The sequence below is a fragment of the Tamandua tetradactyla genome, chromosome 12 (assembly GCF_023851605.1).
Source record: "Tamandua tetradactyla isolate mTamTet1 chromosome 12, mTamTet1.pri, whole genome shotgun sequence".
In the NCBI taxonomy this organism is placed as follows: domain Eukaryota; kingdom Metazoa; phylum Chordata; class Mammalia; order Pilosa; family Myrmecophagidae; genus Tamandua; species Tamandua tetradactyla.
In genome coordinates, this window is record NC_135338.1 from 4,734,929 (window position 1) to 4,758,786 (window position 23,858).

At 34.4% G+C, this 23,858-nt stretch overlaps 1 protein-coding gene and 1 pseudogene across 3 annotated transcripts in view; both read right to left on the minus strand.

The window, feature by feature from the left end:
- Positions 1-431: 431 nt before the first annotated feature.
- PPM1A (protein phosphatase, Mg2+/Mn2+ dependent 1A) overlaps positions 432-23,858 on the minus strand; it is a 73,180-nt gene continuing 49,753 nt past the window's right edge. For all 3 annotated transcript variants that reach the window (XM_077122467.1, XM_077122468.1, XM_077122469.1), the window contains exons 2-6: positions 14,799-15,652; positions 12,441-12,558; positions 8,066-8,174; positions 6,514-6,571; positions 432-5,468 (exon numbers count right to left, since the gene is read on the minus strand). In XM_077122467.1, coding sequence (XP_076978582.1) covers positions 5,439-5,468; positions 6,514-6,571; positions 8,066-8,174; positions 12,441-12,558; positions 14,799-15,652 — 1,169 coding nt within the window. In that variant the 3' untranslated portion in view covers positions 432-5,438. The remainder of the gene's footprint in view (positions 5,469-6,513; positions 6,572-8,065; positions 8,175-12,440; positions 12,559-14,798; positions 15,653-23,858) is intronic.
- Positions 21,361-23,858, minus strand: LOC143651740 (claudin domain-containing protein 1 pseudogene; annotated as a pseudogene).

The following is a 23,858-nucleotide window of genomic DNA, read 5'->3' on the forward strand; positions in this document are numbered from 1 at the left end:
GTATTGAAGGGGTTATATACATTCTATGCATTTCTTGGCTTGAGGGAGTCCACAGGATTCATCAGTATCAAAGTGTCTGTGACTCAAAAGGTAAGAACTGCTAAAATGAACCTGTCCCATCCACACTTAATTAGAACATTACTAATTCTGTTCTGCAGCCACCCAATCTTTTACACAAATCTAACTTACTTCAGCTGGTACCACACAAATGCAAATGTTACTAAGTAGCTCTTTATGGGGTTGGAAGGACCAAGTTAAAAATAAAGAAAAACCCTAAATAGTTTTCCAAACACTTAGTTTAATCAGAAAGCCATTAGGAGAAAACTGGGTTTTAGAGCAATGAAAAGAACTGATGGGTTGGGTTTTGTGGTAAAGAAACATTGTATTTATTTTTCTCAATTGCTTCTGTTGAATAAGCAGTAACTTTTATCGTTGTCTCTCTTGTGGAAACCCCAAATTATCTAAAGAAGAAAAGGATGGTTCCTGATGGTTTATGTGATGCAACAGTACTTAATCATTCACAGCTGGGTCCAAGGAAGACATTCCTATGGCTTTTAAAAGAATTAAAAAGTAATCTTCTTCTCTCCTCACTGACATCTCCCCACCCCTCCATCTCTGGTTTCCTTATTTTAAGCCCAGTTTAACACAGTATTAGTAGGCCTTGATGAGGTAATCACTAAGCTTTCTTGCTCAAGAAAACAGAATTGGCCTGTTTCAGTTTGAAAAAAGAAAGAGATAACCAAGAGGGAAGGAGAGGAAATGGGGACATTTTGTTGTTGTCACATTGGTTTTTTTTGTCAACTTAAACACCTTCCCTGCACCTTCATCTAATAAAAGTATAACAGCAATTTCAATACTATCTAAGTTTTTCTCATTAGTATGCCTACCTGCTGGTTATAAAAACAGGAAAGCAGTGAGAGCAGAAACCATGAGTCTTATTATATAAGTGGGTGAAAGGAAAAGACTCGGTGCTGAGGTAAACAAAAGTGGAAAACATTCATTTGACAGAGAAGTGGAACCAAATACCTGTTTCATTTCTGTTATTGTACTCTATCAGCAATCACACTTAACCGAGACTTATTATGCTAACCAATAATACAGTATTATACTTATATATTTAGGAAATGTATTCTTAAATATTTCAAGCATATTCTGAAGTAATATATAATTTAAAACAAATACAAACCAAAACAATGGCATACTACTGAAGTAAATAAGGCAAAATTATGTTTCTAAAATCTTAAACCATAAGGAATTCTTCCCAATGTGTAAAGGAAAAGCTAATTAGAAGACTAAATTTCTCAAATAAAAAATGGTCATCTCACCAGCAGTATCTATCTGCAAGCAAAAGTATATGAAACTCTTTAAGGTCCCTTCAAAGAAAAATCTCAAATGAGGAACATTTATATACTGAAATATTTACATAATATTTTCTAATCAAATTCTAACATAATACTGTACAAACAGCTATCAAAATATTAAAGGCTTAAACCTCTCAATCAAACTTAATGAACTAAAAGTATACACCATGAAATTAAAAATTAAAAACAACAAAAAGTAAACTAGTACCCAGTTTAATCTGTTTTTTTTTTTGGCAGAAATAATAAATTGAATTCCTAGAAGGATTTATCCAGTAAAGATGGGCAGTGAAATTATTTTAAAAATTTAAAACACGCCGAAATTTTTTTAAACATTTTAAAACAATTTTATCTGGTTAAAATTGGATAGTAACACTGACATGTTTTCAATAAAAGAACAGTTTTACTTAAATAAGATAAATTTAACTGGAGATATATATTTCTAAAAATATCTTAAATGCAAACCCCACCTGTATTTTCAGGGCTGGAGAATGCTAAGAAATGCATGACCTAGTTCTCTGAATTGCTGCTGTTAGCAGGAAGCAAAAAGACCATTCTTTCTAGACAATCAAGCATGCCGAGTGGACTTAATTCTCATCAGTCCAATTTCATTCCTATGCTAAGAATAATTTTCTTTAGAATGAGATTTTTAAATTTGGGGTGGGGGGAGAAAATAAACAGAAGAAGAGTTCAGGTGAATAAAGGAAGCACAAATGAGTTCTTTGAGAACAGGGACCTGCCTTGTTCAGAAGAGTACCTGGTAGGCGAGCTGGAGGACAGTTACTATTTTCTTGGATGAGTGATGCAGTTATAATATTAACTTACACTAGATTCTAAATTCTGTGAGAACATAAATTCATGAGGACAAGGACCTATGAATTCTCTTTAGGTGCTTAGCCTAGAATAGTGTTTTGTAGATAATGCTCAATACATTTTGTGGAAAAGCAAAGTTTTAACTGGATTAATATATAGCCCAAGGGATGATCAGTAAAAGTACTGCTACAATTCAGATCATTTTAATTTCATAATTGATTTATTCTTTAATCCAAATTTCTTAATGTTATGAAGTTAGTAGAAAAAATTAACTGGCTGGAGTTACACGAACTGCAAGAAGTAAGTTAATACACTGTAATTAAAATGTTTTAGATAGTTTTAATGCTGAATAAGGAAAACACCCACTTTAATTTTTAAAAGTTAGTGCTAATATTGAGAACATCTTCTCTTATCTGTAAAAGTACATTCCCCAAGAAAGTGGAAATTAGATCTTATTTTGCGAAAATATTAAGAGAGAGATCAGTGAAGTTTTTTTTAATTTAGGGTAATAACAGTCTGGTATACAAAATTGAATTTCCTATTAAAAGCAGCAAATTGGACTCATTAAGAAGTTTAAATCAAAGTACATTTAGAATATTATGTTATCAGCACATTATCCCTCCAAAGAAAATAACATAGAACACATCAAAAATTTTAAAGCGTTGCCCTGAGATGCTAATTAGCACAAAAAGGAGGGGATGGAGGTCAAGAATTTAAGTGGTACAAAAATGAAATGCACAATAGAAGTGCAAAAGTGCTTTTTAAAAATGTGGTTGATTCTCCCCCCCACTACCACTGCCCCCCAAAATCAGAAATACATACAATCTGCTGTTATAATGTATACTTCCTTCTTGTATTGTTATAATGAAAAATCTTATCTAGTATGTCAGTGCTGACTCACGTGGGAAAAGATTTAGTCTTCTTATATCACAATTAGTTTGCTCTCACTTCCAAGCCTAATTTCAGAAATAATTCTAAGAGAAGGATATTTTAATCTCCTCTTTTTTCATTTAGCTAAAAACTCAAATAAAAAGGCTCTTACTTTGAAATACAGTTTTCCATCATATATTTTACTTGTGGTTAAGATTTTGCATCTCAAATGATTCCACAGTACAGTTCAAGGTTTTGAAATTTCTGGAACTAAAAACTTCAGTCTACATTAAAAATTAAGGAACTTGCTTATCGTAATAAGGGATATTTAACTTTCAGGACTTGTGTGTCTGATACTCAATATACATTAGAAGCACTACTATTCATTAAATGTACATTTACAGCTTGCAAAGCCATAACTTAGAACATTATGATACTTCGCACTCTACCACAGATTTAGACATTAAGCATTTATTTGTAAGTTAAGTATGGAATTGGTTATTTAGTTTCAATGGTTATGAGTTTCTAAATATAATACTTCAATTTTTCTTCACTCATGCTGAATTAGGATATAAATTAAATACAATTAAGTAACATTTAATCACCTCACAAATAAGAGGGATAATGTTAAGATTTTGCTGGTATGTAACTACTTAAATCTGAGACGTTTCACATTAATTTTCCCACTACTCCCCTAACTTTACATTAGTTTTAAGGTTATATATACAAATAAGTATATTTCCAAGTTAGGGGAAAAAACAAATATAACAAAGTGGATTATACTACTTTTTATACACAAAGTTTTGATTTGGTCTTCTTATGATGTTATTTTAATCTTACATTATAATAGTTTTCTGGTGGGGAATCTGCCTACTGAATGATTAAAATACATAGTGATAAATACAATATTCAACCAAAAGAGACAAAAATACAGGGCACAGAACAGTAGTCTTTTCAATGTGACAGATTTGAAAAACTAACTTTCACATGCTTAATCAGAAGAATTTAAGCCTAAATTAAATTATTTTTTAATCTACAATTCCTTAAGCTCTGCAAGTTATTTTAAAAGGCCAACAGCTAAATATTATCAACATGCTATATTTCAAATCACAAATACATCTTAACCACTTGTATTCTAAAGACATGGGCCAATTAAAAATCACAGGCAAACACACGCTCACAAATGCACACATACCTATCAGAGAGTGTTAGACTGTCAAGTTTTGACAATTATTTTAACTAAACAGTAGGCAAATCCAAGCTGATGCGCATCTCAATGTAAAACAAAAACAAAAACAGGCTGAAACAAACCTATTTAAAAACAGATTAAGGAACAACAGAGACTTAATCTTTCAGTCTTTCTAATAGAAGGGAAACATTTCCAACTCTAAGCCTTGAGTAACATTATTGTCCATCTCAAGAGACTAACATCTTTCCCCATGAGAAACTTCTCATTACAATGGCATGGTGTTTTAGAAGGCCGGGATAAAAGAGGAATTACACGTACATGATTAAATTTCTTGTTTGTTAAATCAAGCTTTATTGATAAAATGGAATTCAGAATATCTTACTAGGAACAGCAGCAGGCCCAGCCAATCATGATAGCAAAAATGTGGCAGTTTCCTACTATATGTAGGAAGCTGCTGCTTATCAATTAGTAATTTAATGTAAGGAAGGACTTGTAAAACAGGTGCAAAGAATCAAGGCATTCTAGCCCCAAGATCGATATTCTTATAAATATACTGTATTACCTGCAATACTCATGGCAACAAGGAGAGAATATCTTAAAAGACAGTTAAATGAAGGGACCGGCTTTATCTACAATGCCAATCACACTGCCAAGAACATTAAGATAGCTTTCAATAAATCCCTGCATGTTCGGCTTTGTAAGGTTTTGAAATTATCTCCACAATCATGTGCATGTTTAAGCATCTAGCTGATGTGGCTGCTGCTCTCCCTGTCCCAACCCCAAGTCCAAAACACAGCATGACTTGAAAGGGCTATGTATCTGTTGCATCACACAACAAGCCAAACAGTTCTGTAACTTTGATAGTGATTTAAAGCAGTTCATAATTAAATATCAGCATTTTGCACAAGGACAATTACTTTACAAAAAACAAAATCATACAACAAAAATTGCTGGAGTCTGATTTACAACATGAATTATGGTTTGAAATCACGTTTACATAAGTCTCAAATTTACAAAACAAAAACAAAACAAAAAAGATCAGTTCTGGGCTAGCTGTTGTACGGCTGAAGTTCTCTGGTGTAATCAATCACTCTCACCCATGTCATATCCTTCTTTAAAGTTGAGGATGGATGTTAAAAAGTTTCATCGAAGTTGAGCTATACTCTCCTTTGGAGGTGAAGGCAAACTCCATAGCTAGATGAGCAGTTTTACCACATATCATCAGTTGATGTAGAGTCCTTTGTAAAAGGAAACAAAATGAAACAAGGAGCTAAATTAATGCTTGGAGGTGTCAAAACATACTACTTTGTGGGTCACAGAGATAAAGTTTTGTCAAGTTGATTTTTAGAATACAAATGTTTTAAAAAGTATGTAAATATGTGTGTATATACATGAAATACCAATATTTAATTTGTTTAAAGAATTATTATGCCTTTGTTTTTGGAATAAAATACTTGAAATCTGGTTTTCCTAATAGGTCGACCAAATGTATTTCTAAGTCAATAAAACTACTAAAAATAATTTCATGTATTTTCTTTGATTAAACCCAATTTATTTGCAGAACACCACTTTTATGAACTTTTATTGCATAAAAAGATTGAGACTTCATGTAATATGAGATTTGAAGAGGGTTCATAATGTAATATATAAAATATTTCAGAGCTATCTATGCTCAAATGATTTTAAGTTACCATTTTTCTGTAAATATTCTTTAGCAGAATTGAAAGAGAAAACTTACTTGAGAATATGGCACCTTTACGTCTTTTTAAAAAAAAATCAAAAAACTTTTTTCTAATGTCTATGTTAATAGAATTTTTTATTTTAATATTTAAATGAAGCATACATTTTAGGGTCCTTGGCAGGGGTATTTCCAACCATAAAAACTATTTGGTGGAGATAAGCATTTTGAAGTTAAATATTGCAGCTGTTCATAAACCTAGTCTAACTGAAGATTCTGAATAGAGATATTAATCCAAACTTCAAAAAAATATTCAGTGGAGGCAAACGTTCCGAAGTTGATTGCTTGTAGAAACTTACAGAACCCAAAATAATCCAAAAGAACTTTCTTCTTTTTTGAGAGAGGTGGCCACTCACCATGATTATGTCCTCAATCACTAGAACTGTGGTCAAGGCAGAGCTCAGAGCAAGCAGAGTTCAGAGCAATCAATCAGGGGTGTGGGTAAGAGAATGGGTGCAGTGAACAATTCTGCAAAAACAGGTAGGAAGGATATGCATTTAGAGTGAAGGGGAAGGGTAAGCAGAGGAAGCTAAAATGTTACTTACAGTGTCATCATTTTTGTAAGGATTCAGTCTATTGTAAACGGCTTCAATTACATTCCGCCTAAATTTTAAAAAATGCAGAGAATTAATTCTTTGGAAAGCAAAACAGTGCTTAATTCATAGTCAGGTGCTCATTAAAATGTCAAAATAATTGAATACTTAGATATTACTTTAGTTTTATTTCTTACTCTTAATAAGCAAGCCTACTTTAAGATATTTGGACCTCAAAGTTAAAAGTAGAGGTGAATTAATTCCAAAATACAACATTCCACCAGCCCAGTTAATAGAAGACTAATTGTCATGATTTAAAAAAATCAGTCTATAGAGTCTACTTCTATTTGAACTGGCTTAAGTGTTTATGAGTCAGCAATGACAATGAGGTTCTTAAGATATGATATTAATAGCACATAGCAGTTAAAAGCTGCATGTTAGTTTTCAAGTAGAAGTAACTTCAACATGTGTTACAGTAAATTAATTTAGATACATTTTATATTTAAGATTCTGCTTTTCTTAATGCCCCTATTAAAACTCAATGTCAAATACAACATTTCTATGACAAGTCTGCAGTGGTACTGATAGCCTTCCTGCCTCCAAAATTGATTTGAAGCAATTTTATAGACAATTATTTCATAGAAAGTCATAGTGGAAGAAAACAGTTTCTAAAAAATAAAAGCTTCAAACAGGAACATTTGTAATTGTCATTCAGTAAAAATGATTATAAAGAGCATGGCTCTTAGTTGCAAAACCCAGTGGAGATTTCAAGAAAATTAGTCAATAATATATTTTTGTAGGCCAACTTTATGGATATTTAAGGTAAAAATATTTTAACATTTGAATTATAAAATTACTTGAATTCATTTTCTACTATTAAGATGTAAGCATCAATATTCAACACAAATTAGTCCAGTTCTTTGAACTAAAGTGGAAAGGGAAAAAAACAAGCTTCCCTGACTCCTAAAACTAACCAAACAAAAACACTGGGCGGGGGGGCCCATGGTGACTCAGCCGGCAGAGCTCTCGCCTGCCATGACAGAGACCCAGGTTCAATTCCCGGTGCTGCCCACGTCAAAAAAAAAAAAAAAAAAAATATATATATATATATATATATAAAATGGCAAATGTGAGAAGGAGAAAATTCAGCCAGATAGAGGAAGAGGAAGATGTTTATTCCTGGGATGTCACAGTTAACCAGCAATTGACATGATCAACAATAAGAACAGTAGTAAAAATAATACAATAATGACACTTCAAATTTTATAATGCTATGTAGTTTAATTTAAAAAGTGCTTGTATTACATTATCATTTATGCTATATTTGGAAATCAATGTCATCCAACCTCAGTATAACTAGTTACAACTGAGGACATTCGAGCATCTAATCTAAACAAGCACCATATATCACTAATTTCAAAAACCACTGATCTGTAGGCTAAATAAAATATTTTGAAAGCATATAATTATATCATCTTACAAATTAGGCAAACATATTTGACCAACTGCATCAACATTTGCCTACACTAGCCTCAAGTATGAGAGTGTGCAGAACGTAACTTACTTGCTTGCCAGTTCACCCCCTGGTGGGAGGCTGGGGATGTTCTCGCTCGCTAATGTGCGCATCACATGGACTAAGTCGGGGACGCCTTCCCCCTGCTTCTTTATGATTTCTGGGAATCAGAAGTACTTTTTTTGTAAGTGCTATCCAAATTTAATTTAAAAATTGAAACAAAGATAACTTAGCTTTTAAAGGATGTATTTACCACATCCAAGATTTTCTAAACTGGTGTCATAAGAGAAAAAAAATCAAGTTGACCTTTGAAAATTTATGACAAAAGGGTGCACAAGATGATACAAAAAATGAAATACTTTCCTTATTAACTTTAAAGAATGAAAACAATCTAGATCACAATATAAAAAGAATTTCACGTTACATCAATATATTACATAATCAGGAATACATGTGTACAGATGAGAATATCCTTCTTAAGATGACAACCAGTTACTTCTGAGGAGAGCGACTCCTCTCTTTAGACTAGGAACATGCTTCCTGAACTTTGCCCTGTAAAATACATTGCACAGATTTTTTTGGTATAATTTTGGAATTTTAAAAAAGCAACCTTTCAGTATAGGAAATGTATTGGTTACATACTAAACTAAATCATTTTTAGGTACATCTTTATATTTGCAAAATGGTATTAAGTAGCATGCACAGGTTAGATTATATACTAAAACAGGACTCAGCTTAATTTTTGTCTAAAGTATCTTTAAACAGTTAATAGATCCAGAAAACCATTTTCTTGGTTGATTATCTGAACAAAGCCTTGAACGAAAAAGATCTAAGCTTCATGAAAATTTTCTAAAGAGAAATATTTGACAAACCATACATCTGCATTTAAATTAACTTCAAAACATCCAGATGTTAAATGGGTAAAGTGATATGATCTGCAGTGTTGTGCAGATGTATACTGTTATTCATACCACACAATATCAAAATTATGTACACAGAACTTAACAAAGAACTCTAAAACTATTCACTTTACGGGCAAGTAAGTCTTCACTTGGAGTCTTAACACAGTTTACTCCAAATGCAATATTATGCCAAAGGTATTTGTAAGTTTTATCTTTAAGTTTTGTTCAGTCTTTTATTTTTCAATGTTTATGATAGGAAATTTTCTTTTAGTCAACACTGGTGCAAGAAAATTATTCTAGTTTAAATTTGTAAATACCTTTGAAAATAAGAACACAAATAAAGAGCTTCCATTCTTTGATCAAGCCTTGAAATATTAATTCATCATTAAAGGTACACTTTAAAAGACAGACATTGCTACCCATATTTCTTGAAATGACTCAAATTGTCCTTTATAAATTAAGGCCAAATTTTACCATCTATTATTTTTTGCCTTTTTTTTTTTTTAACCACTTTTAAATCTGAACAAAAAGCAAGGATCTCAGATTTGGTTTGCCAAGTTCCTTTATTGTGTAATCTTTAACATCTAATATATTTATTCTACATGATTCTAATGCTGGAAAGCTGCTGTACAAAAATAAAGGGATTTGATGTTTACCTAAACTGCACAATTTTACAATCTAAAGCTGTAATACACTTAACATACAGTCTCTGCTAAGCCAATACAATTATTTGGATAGATAACTAGATACAACAGAAATGAACACTGATGATAAATGTAATCAATGATGGTTTCAGGTCTAAAAAAATATTACCTCAAATCATCTATATTTGATGTATCTTACATCTCTTTTGTCAAATATAAATTAGGATATTTTAACTATGAAGAAAATTACAGGAAAACAAACAAGTTCTTTTTTTAAAAAAAATAATGTAAGGCTTTAAAAACAGTTAATATCCCATATTCCATGTGGGACAATCCATTTAAACTACCTGACCTTTTATACTATACTATACTAGTTGTTCTTTTTGCTTTTGAAAAAGAATTGAATTTTAAGAAATATTCTTAATATTGCTCGTGGACTATATACTTTAATCATAGTTGTAAAAAGACTGGTTATTTTAAATTAAAGAATACCTATGTATAGAAGATCCATATTCTACATACCCATATACAAACATATTCTTCTACCCCTCGCTCTCCTTCCTCAAGTCTGAGGAATTCTACCACTTATCTCTAAATCAGCAATTGTAAATGACACTCAGGCAATCAGCAGCGAAGATTTTTAAACTATACACAAATAAACAATCTTAAATTGGCTTAGAAGGAACACAAACTCAGTAGAGGTATAGTATAAACTATGAGTTAAATTGTTTATGTGCCCAGAAGGTGATTTAGAAAGGCAGGTGACAGGAGAAAGGGAGGTGAAAATCCTTTACCCTTTACTATGGTGTAGAGAGAAAAGCTGTAAGTATTCAAAACAAGTAACATGAAATTTGGCAGCTCACAGAACTTTAGCGAAGGCATGTATTTAAAAAAAGAAAGAAAAAGGTGTTCAGTGCCTGCTTCGGAAGTTGATACGCTGTTTTTCACGTTTTAAGACATGTAACAACTTTTACAATGCAAACAATTACATTCTTTCTATGTTTTTAAATAGCAGCAGTTTTAAGTAATGTTATATTTCTTCTCTAGTTGCAGTCTCATCAAATATATCTTAATAAAGAATACCATAGATTTCATTCATGACACAAAATAGTTTTCCAATGAATGATACAAGTATAACAACATTCAACATATTGAAAATATCAAGTATCAAATAAACTCTGCTCAAATGGCAACTCTTGCTTGATAATAAGCAATATGAAGCTTAATATTGTTAACAAATTATGTATCTGAAGTTAGTATTTTTAATTCCACCAAAATTTTACTTTAAAAGAGTACACGCTAAGGTAAAAGTAGCATTTCTAAAATTCGATCCCATTTCATAGTAAATAAAATACTTATTCCTATTTAAGTCAATAGGAAACCATGTATGTTCCCAAGTCACTTTAAAAGTACCAATGCATTAAATATCAACTTACCCCTATACACATTAATTATTCTCTCCTGATTTCATATTTTTCCCAAATAGCAATGTGAACTAATGTGATAAACTCTGTAACATTAAATATTTTGCTATTTTATATTATCTATAAAAAACATATTTAAAATATAAAAATTCTATGATCCTTGCTAATAGGAAACAAACTCACTGAATATTATGTCCAATGAATGAAATACCAAATGGTACACGCATATATCAGATCTATCACTATAAAGGTGGTAAGGGTAATAAAAGCAAAACAGCAGCTCTAAGACAATACTGAAAATAAAAAACAATCATGACTCTAATATAAGACTGATTATGATTGATATCAAACAGCTAAAAGTGAGAAAATAAAATTAAGGTACATACTCATTTTTATAATGCAGACACAGCAGGATTTAAGAGGTGGTAGGTCAATGCTTGCATGCAAGTAGGGGTCTTCAATGTGCAAATTAATGCTATGAGGAGGCCAAAATACCTTCCAACACTACATAATCATGTCAAGCCCTTCTTAAAGAAACTGCTTACTTCACAAGTTTATTGCATATATGCAGTAAATCTGCATTCTCTGGAGAGACTAAACTATATACCAGGTAGTAGCTATAGTCAAAGACAACTTCAGTTCTTTCAAATATTTAAAGGCACTACACTGGAAAGTTACAAACATCTTACTAATTGTCTCAAAGAAATTTCTGGAATTATGACAAATACGCTCCTGGAATTCCCAATTTACTTAGAGATTCTATTCAGCATTCACATTTCTGCCAAGCAGACATCTAGTATTTTTGTTATACAGGTCTATCTTTGCTTAGGTAAGACAGGATTTAGGCAAAAAAAAAGTCTTGAAAACAGTTTAGAATAAATTTTAAAACGCTATGGCACAGGGCAGGCCACGGGGGCTCAGCAGGCAGAGTTCTCACTGCCATGCGGGAGATCTGGGTTCAACTCCTGGTGCCTGCCCATGCAAAAAAAAAAAAAAAAGCTATGGCATATGCACAAGGTATGACCTTCAAGTTATAAAAAAAAAACCCTACCAATCCTAAATTAATGTACACAGCTTTTCACACAAAGATGGCATTCAAATTATCACCATCAAATAATTTCTGAATTTGTAATTAAAGAAACCACAAAATCAGATTTTCCTCGCATAAAATTACTTATGCCAGTGAATTTATCAAGAATTTTAAAAGCACATAAAACATTTTAGCTTTTTTAAACAAATGAGTCCTGAACAGAATACATAGGGCCACACCAGCTGATAATTCTAATATAAGTGTGATAGGACAGTCAGCACACGTCTAAATTACTACTACAGAAATATTCTTCCCCACTTTTGTACACTTAACACTAGATGTCAAAGATCTAAAATCTAAAAATGTTAAGTTTGTGTTGAAGGTTTTTCTCTAATAAAGTTACTTATTTTTTGTTAAATGATCCACCTTCTACTCTGCATTCCAGGTACTTGTCCAACTCTGCCTCCTTCTTCACTGCTTCGGGCGATACTTTGGGTGCGTTTGGAAAACAGATCAATATCACACTCATGTTGTCTCGACTTCCCTGGGAAGAAAAGAGTTTGAGAAAATATTTTGGTTTTCTTTTTGCCCTCCCATACGTCTTCTTCAAAGCTGTGAGAACCTTTAGAGGCATGCCAATTATATTTGTTCTAGTGAGACCATATAATATTTTTAAAGAGAAAAAAATAAGACATGTACATATTGGGGGAAAGGTACACACATACACAGACACACAGATTATATGCAGTATGTAATAAATAGAATAGCCAATACTCGAAAAGACAAGAGAGAAATATTACAGGTTAAATCCCACTACAATATTTAAAAGAATTCTATAAAGCAAAAAAAATTTCTGAGCATTTACTGGTAGCCTATTTAACTTGAAGTGACATCTAATAAGAATATATATATATATACACATATTCACTCGATGAAAAGAAAATTTCAGTGGTATTCCTCTTAACAGGATTTGGACTGTAGTTAAATTTGATCATCTTACATTAAAAATAAGTTATAATGAACACTGTGGAGCTAATTCATTCACTTCATAAAAAGCAGAAATAGGGAATTAGAGGTAAAACTACAAATAAAACAGGCTGTAAGTTTTATAATTTAAAAAACTTACAAGTTTTAGAAAGCACATTCAATTTTAAGGAAACCTAAGTATTCAAAATGCTGAAATGAAAATACTTGAATCACTGCTTTCTTCCCCGCACCCCTTTTCTGTTAGTGACTGGATTTAATTTTTACATATTTCATTCTGCTACTGATCTCACAGGATTAGTTTAAAAAATAAACAATATAAAGAAATTAATATTTAAAAAGACAATTTGGGGGGAAAATTGTACATAGAAAGAAAGTGGAAGCTGAGTCATTATTTACTAATATATGCTCTGAAAATTCTCTTAAGAAAATGCTTTTTATCTAGCTAACAAGTATTTCAAGTACTATAGAATAAACTCACCACATGGATACTATTTTCATAAAAGGTACAAAGAACATATGTTCCTTAAATCATTTTTCAGTTCTCCCAAAATTCAAAAATTGGAATCAGTGTGCTCTATCAAGTTTTGTTCTACTGACTTTTTTTAACATATGGTTGTGTTGGATGTTACACATACCTGATTTCTAAATATGATTAGATTTTAAGATTTCAAGTAGAGCCAGCAATGTATGTATAAAACTACAAAGAATATTATGTTGGCTTTTTATTTCTGCACTCTAAGAGAAAATAAAATATAGAGCCTCAAAAATGTTTTATTAATGCAACATTTGTTTTAAAAAATTAAAGAATTAATTAATGAGCATTGCTGACAAAATGGAACAGCGTAGTTCAAGGGCCTAGATTCTAGTTTTTGTGCTGCTACTTAAGAAGTAATTGCGTAATCCTGGAGAAGTCATTTAACATCTCTAGAAAAGAGATGTATCAAGTATAATTAATTCAATTTGCTAAACTAGCTACATACATAAATACATCAGTTCATTAATTTAATCCATCAACAGTCCTATGGACTAGATATCATCATCTAAATTGTCGAGTACAAAAGTAATAGTTAAGCCTTGATCCCAGACAGGTTTTTCTGCCTCTGAAATCAACAGAACTTTCTCTGGCTTCGCTTCCTTAGCGGTAAATCCAAAGCCTGTGCTGCTAGCTCAACTATGTATATGATTATATTTAATCTACCAAGTAACTGTCTTATCTTTTTTACAATTAAAGAAACTGATCTTCCAGATAGTTTAAATAGCTTACCTTAGTTTAAATAGTCACAGATTCTCAAATCAAGTTCTTCTTATTCCAAAACCCAAGGCTATTTCTAATACAACACACCAGATGTCCCTAAAGTCCCTTTGTCAGTGCTATTGATTCATTAACCATAGTATCAAATAGCTGCCATAAATGTATATAGTTATCATACGGTAAAAATAAAATGGCAAAATTCTAAAATGCTTTTCATTTGTAGATACTGAGGTCTAACTCTCCCCACTCCCTCTTTTAAAACCTGAAATAATCCTTTTACCTTTGATAATCTTCCACATGATTAAAAAGGTTGAGTAGTCATGGTTATCAAAATACTAAACTTTCAGATTATAACTCTTGCATAGGTGGCAGTTGGGTAATTTTATTTCTAAAAAGTGTTCCTATGATGTATTTTTCATAGTTGATGAACACTATTCTACACTGTGACGAAAACTTACTTCTGAGAACTTAGGTTCTAAGATGATTAAATACCAAGGTACTAATTAAAATGACATAAAATAGTTTTTCTAAAAACATCTATCTACCTTATACAAACAGGTGTCGACTACTTCATTGCAAACTTTCTCAAGATCGTCAGTGACTTCAAGTCTGGATCTTACAAAATCACAGAGCTCTTCATTGCCCATAACATCCCAGATACCATCACATGCAAGAATAATGAACTGATCGTCTTCTTCAGATCTTTCAATATCATGGACTTCAGGCTCTGGGGAGACAAGCTGCTCTGTAGGACCTTTTCCGTGGACACATTTGTAATCAAAGTCCCCAAGGGCCCTGGACACAGCCAGAGAGCCATTCACACGCTGAATCATCACAGAACCACCTGCGTTTTGAATTCGTTCTTTTTCCAGTGGATTACTTGGTTTATGATCTTGTGTGAAGAAGTGAACTTTCCTGTTTCTACAGAGTAAACCTCTCGAGTCTCCACAGTTAATGAAATAAGTATGATGGGGGGAAATTAAGACACCCACAGCTGTCGACCCACTTCTATCTGCGCCATGTTTCTTCTCTGACATGACTCTCATGTGTTCATCAATCTCCAGAAAACCTGTTCTGATTCCATTCTTGACATTTTCCACCGAAGGTGCTCCCGCCGACCCTTTAAAATCCTGGTTATTGGTGATGTGATCTAACAAATGCTCACAGCAGTATTTGGCAACCTGAGACCCAGCGTGCCCATCATACACAGCAAAAAATGACCAAGTTTCAAGTCCACTTGGCAAACCGATCACAGCTGTATGTGCATCCTCCATCTCAACACGCCAGCCTTGCATGCTGCTTAACCCATAGCGCAGCCCATTACCCTGCCCCTGGGCATTATGCTTTTCCATCTTTGGCTTGTCTAAAAATGCTCCCATTATGTCTTGATCCTCTAGGTCTGCAAAGGAAGAGAAACAGGAGAGTTACACACTTGTTTCATAAACATTAGACACGTCCAACAACTCTTACAAGCATGAAGGAGATGTACAGCCTTCAATTAGAATTCACCACTCTGGTGGTAAGCAGGCACTCACTGTGTTGCTGACTTGAAATAGGGAGATTAACAGGGAGATTTGGGAGAAAGGCTAATTGAGCGCGGTTTAGAACGGGCAAAAGGGAGAGCTAAAGCACCGGGAGAGAAGCAGCAGACGGGTCTTTCTTCCTAAGGCACAACAACCACTTGCAGTAGAAAGGAAAGCGAGCAGCAGTCACCGGCTTACACGAACCAGACCAGGCTTTAAGGAGACACTGAACACGCGTAATCTCTTGGGGAATTTCAGAATTGCGTCGTGCGTGTTTATCAATCAAGAAAAGCCAAATGAAGTCGACTAATCCAAACATCTTACTCACACGTTCAGGATTTTCTACAATTTGATTCCAAACTACCTAGTTGTACTCCCACTAGCAAAAGTAAAAATGATCTACTCATACACAACACTCCAAATTAGCTCCTTCCTTTAAGCTTTTGCTCATATCAGTGCCCTTGACTAGAATCCTTTGCCTCTCCCTCCCTAGTCATATTCGAAAAAGTATACCCATTCTTTAAAGTGGTTTTTGAGTCTTTGATAAAGCCACCTAGTTATTAAATGACTATAAATGTTCCTGCCCCAATTTTCAAGTTGGAAGAATTATACATACATAGAAGAAAGCTTATTGAACACAAATAAAAAATTAATCCATTGGTAATCAAATTAATCCATTAATCTAATGGTAATAACATACACCATTACTGTATGAAATGATCGTTAGGTATAAATGATAAACAGAGATCAAAGGATCTAGTGATCGCCCTGCTGAAAACCTGAAAGTTCAGCTACCCTAATCTTTTTCCAATACTCCAAAGTTAAAATTCCTGGTCTGGAATAGGCCCACACAACGTAGGGAAACAGGTGGTCAGGACTGAAGCTGTTCCTTACTTGAGTAATAATCTAGAAAGGTAGACACTTGGAGTCAAAGTCATCAAATGAGTCGTAATTCAATTCAAAGAAATCCAAGAGAGGACTAGAATGATGAACAGAGCTGCAAGGGGAGCTGGGAAATGGCAGGCAGGGCACGGGGAAAAGGACCTAGGTAAATCAGGACGTGGTTCTGAGATGAGAGGGTTGCTGATGCCATTGATGCTAAACTCAGAGAGGAAGCTGGGAGAGAAAGGGGAAGAAGAAAAACCTGTTAGGAGGGAAATAAAAACAACATGTGGTTTCTCAGAAACCTTTTTTTCCTTCTTTATCCTTCTAGGGTCAAACTGATCCATAGGCAGAGAGGACTGGTTGCTTAAAAATTAATTTTATTAATTAACGATAAAACACTCCTGTCTATCCCCTGCCCTCTATTCCACTAACGGAAGGTGAGTAATGGAAACCAGCCATCATACACCCCTATTAGTGGTAAAAGTCAGACTATGTTTCTGATACGAAGTGGAGACCCTCTATGGCAACAGTGAGTTTTGACTGGAGAAAGAATAATGTAATGATTAGCAGGTAATGTTTAAGAAGAATTCCAAATTACTCTGCTAAGTGTTTTACAAGTATTTCCTTATTTAATCTCAATAACCCTTTAAGTAAGTAATAATATTATTATTTATAGATGAGGACACTTTGGGTCACAAAGATTGACAAATTTGGCCAAGGTTAATCAGCTAATATATTTAGGGGAAATCAGTATTCTGATTCAAGTTTGCCTGAATTCAAGTTTGCTGAACAGCACTAACTTTAACCACTAAGGAAAGGGTCTCAATCATGGCTGTTTAACAGAATTACTAGTGGACTTTTTGGGAGAAAACAAAATTCCAAGTCAGAACGCCCAGAATAAGGTTGAAACTTAGGCATCTGTACATTTAAAAAGTGTCACATATGATTCTGAGGTACTGTCAAGTTGACAACCACTGAAAAAATTAGATGGAATGTTCCAGCAGATGATGGGGGAAAAGAGACAGACAAGCTAAGGGCCAAACAGAAAGATTCGACACCAAATGTGTTGAATCAAGACCACTCTACTAGGCTAAATGTACAAGGAGAAGTCTTACAGGAAATAAGGTTCCACTATTTTTAGGAAATAAAATTAAAAGATATGAATAAAATTCATAAATATACTCAACAGACAAACCAAAAGAAGGCAGGAATGGCAAATTTTCCTTTACTCCTTTAAGAATTTCCCAGCACTGTGAAAGTCAGACTAAGCAGTTATGAAGTTAGATCAACCTGGTTCAAATTTTGTCACTACTACTTAAAACTTTGACTACTTATCCTTCCTGAATCTTTCCATCTGTATAATGAAGATGGTAGTAATTTTACAGGGTTCTTATGAAAATTAAATTAAATAATGCACACAAAGCACTTGTATAGTGACTAATACATTATAAGTACAATATAGTATAGATATTATATAATTATTACACTATTTTTTCCTGCCAGAGGGAGGAGTCAGCTATAAAATTTTTGCTCTTTGCCACCATTTTGACTGACATTAAATTAAAAACTTTCTCTGAATGATAAACTTTAAAACACAGTTTTAACATCATCAATAATTAGAGAATGGCAAATGGGCAATAAAATACTACTTCGCATCTAATGGCAATACCAAGAGTTGGTGAGGTGAGGAAATAGGAACTCCTCTATACTTGGGAGTATAAGTCCATACAAACACTCTGAAGAACAACCGGCAACAGGTAGTAAAGTTGAAGATGCACATAAGAAACTACTTAGCAATTCTACGTTCTAATTATATATCTGAGAGCAATGTTTTGCAAATTGTGGACATGAATGACGAAATCAGGTTAGTGGGTTTTGTGTGGCTGCATTTTAAAAAGATAAAATAGAATGCATCCAATATGGTAAAGGTAAATATTACTTCTTGAAGTTTTTGCTTCAGATGCACAGATATGTTGACTGAGTTGAAGTATGTAATTCTTAATGTGCTTACAGCCAAAAAGCTTGGAACATGCTACCTTAAAGAAACTCTTTCATGTGCCCAAGGTGACATGTACAATGATCTTTTTAGAGAACTGTAATAGCAAACAATTGGAAATAACCTGCTTCTAACTATTCATTACCAGCGAGAATGGATAAATTAACGGAATATTAGTTAGCAAAACAGGTCTACAAATACCAGATACATGTATTGTTCAAGAACAACAACAAAAATGGCGATATGCTGAACAAAGCAGCATAAGTTGTATAAACTGTACACACAACTTTATTATGAAAGGATAAAAACAAGGACAGGAAGAGCAAGTCCCACCTCAGGACGGGTAGTCCACCACAGCAGGGACTTTTTATTTTTATTTCTTTGACCTTTTTGTTTTTATTTTCTTCTCTCAGACAGGAAGTACTGTCATTTTGAAAGCAGGTACACTCGACGGGTACATGTTGTTTTTAACAGCATCCAGGACTGTTCTGAATTTTAAAATGAGAAGAAATTTATTCTTCTTCTAACGAATAATGTGCATGGGGATTAGGTGTGAGTGGATGTATTTCTAAACTGTACAGGCAGAGATAAATTTGTGTGCCTTCAGCAGACCCAGACTCGTCCAGGGACAGCTTGTCAACTGTGGCAGCGTTGGGGGCAGAGAGGAGCTGCAGTCAGGGCAGAGTTCATCACAGGGATAGAAAAGAGGGTGCTCACATGGGGAAAAGAAGAAGAGGATGAGGGATATAGGACAGATGAATGCCAGTCACCCCAAGTGGGCAGCCCTTTGAGGAGGGACTTAGGAGTAAAGATTCAGGGGTGAAAGAAGGAAAAAACAGAAGATAAATAAGCACTGTGGGTGAAGGCAAGAAGGGAGCTGCGAAAAGTTATAAACCATAAAGCATTTATGAATATAACTGTCCCTTCCCTAGACAACAGCAGGGATGAGACACCAGAACCCTTTCCAAGGTTATTCCCCCACTTCCTTAAAACAGCAGACAGCAACAAGTTAATTCTGCTGTTCTTAAGGCACTTCTTTCTCCATGCTCCGTGGGGACGAGAGTGAAGGGAGGACAGGGGATGCTACACTACAGACACAGAGCTCAGAACACAGAGACAGAGCGGTTGTCACACAGCCATGGTGACACTGACCCCACCCAGGGCCCCAGCACAGCTCACGACCACTGGAGGGCTGCCTCTGCCTGGGTCACATCCCAGCCCTCCTACTGCATATTCTCTGGGTCAAGTCTTCTTTAGACCCTCCTCAGAGACTTTTTATTTTATTCACTGGTGTCTCCCAACACTTAAAACACAGTCAAATACATAGCAGAAGTTCAATAATATTTGTTAAATGACTAGTTTCTCTCTGGAGAGAAAAAGAAAAGAATGGCCCCAGGAAACTGTTTAAAAGGAGTTTCAACTGCACCTGTAACTGGTGCTTTCTGGGCTTTGAAGCAGTACAGGGACATGCAGGAATAGAATCTAAGCATTAATCTTAGTTTTTCTTTTGTTACTTTTACTAAGAAATCAAAAAGCACATAGAATTCTCATGAAACTCAACTAACATATATTTAAGTATATCTTAGATTAGGAGGGGCCTGGCTTTCTCCCTCATTTTTCCTGTTGTCCACATCTTCACTCTGAACAACTAGATGACAGGTGATCACAGGCTTAATATCAACATGTGACATTTATGGAGGGATTACTACTAGCCAAGCACTGTCCTAAAAGTTTTATTAACTCCTTTAATTGTCACACCATCCCTAAAAGGTAGGCACCATTACCATCCTGGTTTTCCAGATGAGGAAACAGAGCCATGGGAGATTGCTGCAGGGCAACAGCAGGTGGCCCAACCTCTTCTCTCAATGGCCAGGCTGAGGGGAAGGTGGGAGGTACTAGCCCTTAACTTTCTCATCTGAAATGGGCACATCTGAATGTTGTAGAAAGATTTAAATAAGACAATGGCTGTGAAGGGGACACAAGAAGCTTTGCACAAATGAGGCACTCGACAAATGGAAACTATTCCTATATACAAAGCTACATGTAGACTCTGACTACACCCCACAACAGGGAGCTTACTTTCCTTTTTATAGAAAAGTCCAGTAGTTATATTCCAGATATGTGTATGAAATGACCAAATAATTTTTGAAGCTAAATAGGGTATACTATCTAAACACCAAACCAAGACTTTTGAAAACATATTAGATATTAAAATAAATAAAGTCAACCATCTAACATAATTTTAAGTCCATCTCCATAGGAACTATAAAAATATAGCCAAGGGCAAATTAATAAATTTGTGGTTTGACTTATATTATAAGACAGGCAATTCAGAAATCTTACCTTCCTGGATTCTGAGTAATTTTTAGAGTCCTGGTGAAACAGCTAACTATAGCTACATAAATATAGCAGATGGTTATATAAACATAATACTTACCAGAAGTATTTACTTATTATAAATACTATGTTTACAGAGTCATTTTCCATAAGTGAACCATAAAGAGTATTTTACTTACTCAAATTATTAAATTGGCATATACCTATAAATGGTGAATGAACCCTATGGAGAGTCAATTCACTCATGAATTTGTTAGTTTCTGAAGGAAACATTAGTATCATCAGGTGATCTGAATTTCTCACAGTGCTGTGACAATCACAAGATTAAACTCAATCCCACCCCCCCATCCCCTTTTGGGTCTCTTCTCACTTTTTTTTATTTAAAAAAAAAAAAACAGATTTAGGATATGGTAGGAAATTACTAAATTACATTTTTAAAAAATCTGCCAAGTGGTATGGTAATAGAATAAATACGATTTTTAAAAGCTCAATGCTTACAGACCTATTTATAAAAATGAGTGGAGTAGAGGACATTACATAATGCTGATACACACTAGGGAAGGAATTAGGCAAGAAATGGCACACTGTTTCACCACAGTGGGAGACTAACAGCCAGCTAAAACTTTAGATCTTGTGATAGTTTTCCTAGATCTGGAGGGTCCTTATGGTGGAATCTTCTTTATGGTACTTAGCTAGAATAAAGAGAGCAATTGCAGAATTTTACTCTGTGACCCCCCTGTAATGTTAAAAAGAAAACACTTGTTTTATAAACCTGGTGCGTGAAGAAGGGAGGCAGAAAAATAAAAAGCAATTTGACAGTTTGGAAGATCCTCTTGATATATTACGGTGAATTAAAAACAAGTTTTTTTTTTGGTATGCTGTGTGGTGGGGTCACATTTCTTTCTTTTTCTATGTGAATATTCCATTATTGCAGCACCATTTATTGACTTTTCCTTTGTTTGTTTGTTTGTTTGTTTTGGGAAGTGCATGGACCAGGAATTGAACCCAGGTCTCCAGCATGGCAGGCGAGAATTCTACTACTGAATTATGCTTGCACCCACCCCCCAATTTTTTAAATAAAAATAAAGACTAACCCTTTTTCTCTAGCTGAATTGGAGTTCTATAGTCACACAGTCAAAACTTCAAGTAAACCTTATTTTTCACTTTCTTTATTGTAGACAGACAGTATAAACAGCTGCCATATTTCACCTCAGATGAAGCTACATGCCAATATGTAGGGAAAGCCTCTTAGCTAATTATGCTACGTAGCTTGATGGTCTGAAAACAGCACTGACATCTCCGGCTAGCTGACTGTCTACAACAGCCAAGCGGACATGAAGTCATGACAACGATAAGAGACTCATCAAAGAAACTAAAGGGTTTCTAGTTGAACAGATAGTTACTGTACTTTTACTGGCAGGTCTAACAGACAGAACTATTTTGGGTTAGTTTCCCACTATCGATTTCCGTTCACAAATTTGTGCCATGTCTCTACCACTCCCTGGACTCTTGAACCTAGATTGGTTTGTTCTGAAGATGGAATCCCTCAGAGTCAACCACATAAATTTTAGTGGTATTAAAAAAAAAAACCCATAAAACTGTGTCCAGTGTATTTGTATATATTAATGAGATGGATTTTCATAATAAAATGGTAAATCCAGAAAACAAAACAAACAAACAAAAAACTAAGAGCACTGGGAAAGAGGCAAAGGAAAATAAAAATGCTAACTGTAAAGCAGGCAGCATCCTATTCACGCCGGGTAATATGCCTTCATTAAGGTATACTCTTCCTGAGAGGCGAGTAGCCCAGATGAAGAGAGCAGAAGTCATGAACTGTAAGGGGGCTGAGACGCAAGCCAGGCAGAAGGACCATCCAAATTCACCTGACACATTCTCAAGCAGCTCTCGTTTCTGGTGGAGGTTCAACTCCAGCACTAATAACAGTTTACTGAGCCTAGTGTAGACAGACCTGCAAGGAGATGGACAATGTATGTAGCAGTAATAGAATAGAAGCTTCAGCAGATACAAGCACAAAGTCTAATCAAAGTACCAAAGCACAGAAAACCCAATCTAACAAAAGGCAAAAAGGAAATGGGGACATCAAAGATAGGTCCTAAGGAGATCAATCCCACTCTCGGGGTTTCTGGGCTTAACAAATTTCTCCATGAACTGTTCATTTAGTGTGAAACTGATGCATTCTGTTTACACATCAAATGACCCTATCTTTTCTGGTGGGCTATATCAGTGTGTGTTTTGGGGTATGGTTATACACCACCTTCCACAACCCACTGTGCCATTTTATTGGAAAAGTACATCATTATAAGTCTTTTCATCTGACACATCACTTCTTCCCAGATACCTTTGTTCAGATAACTGGAGTTTACTTTGACTGGACTTTGATGCTCACATCAGAAGTCTGTGCCAATGAGGCTAACTACACAAACAACGACAAATGCTTTAGCAAAACCGTTATCCATTCTGGCATCCAGGCTGCTTGCCCATCCTACTCCAGAAGTTTTACCTTCTAGCTTAGACCACAGCACCCTACACTCCCCATGCCTCCTTTGACACACCTGGATTCATATTTGATGTAATCAGAGAATTTCATGAACATTTGTGTCTTTTAAATCCCAACTACCTCCTAAACTCCTAAACTGAAAAATTCTACAGCTGGACCAGAAAGACATTTGTTAAAAGTTTAGCCAGTGCCTTATAATAAGCAAAGCTGATATAATCATAGCAGAGTCTTAAATCTAGTCATTTAGTTTAATCTGTGCAGAATTATTCTAAATAAAAAAAACTCTACAGATAATTCTTATGATTCCTAAGCAACATATTAGATCAGAAGTAACAAGAATTATTTA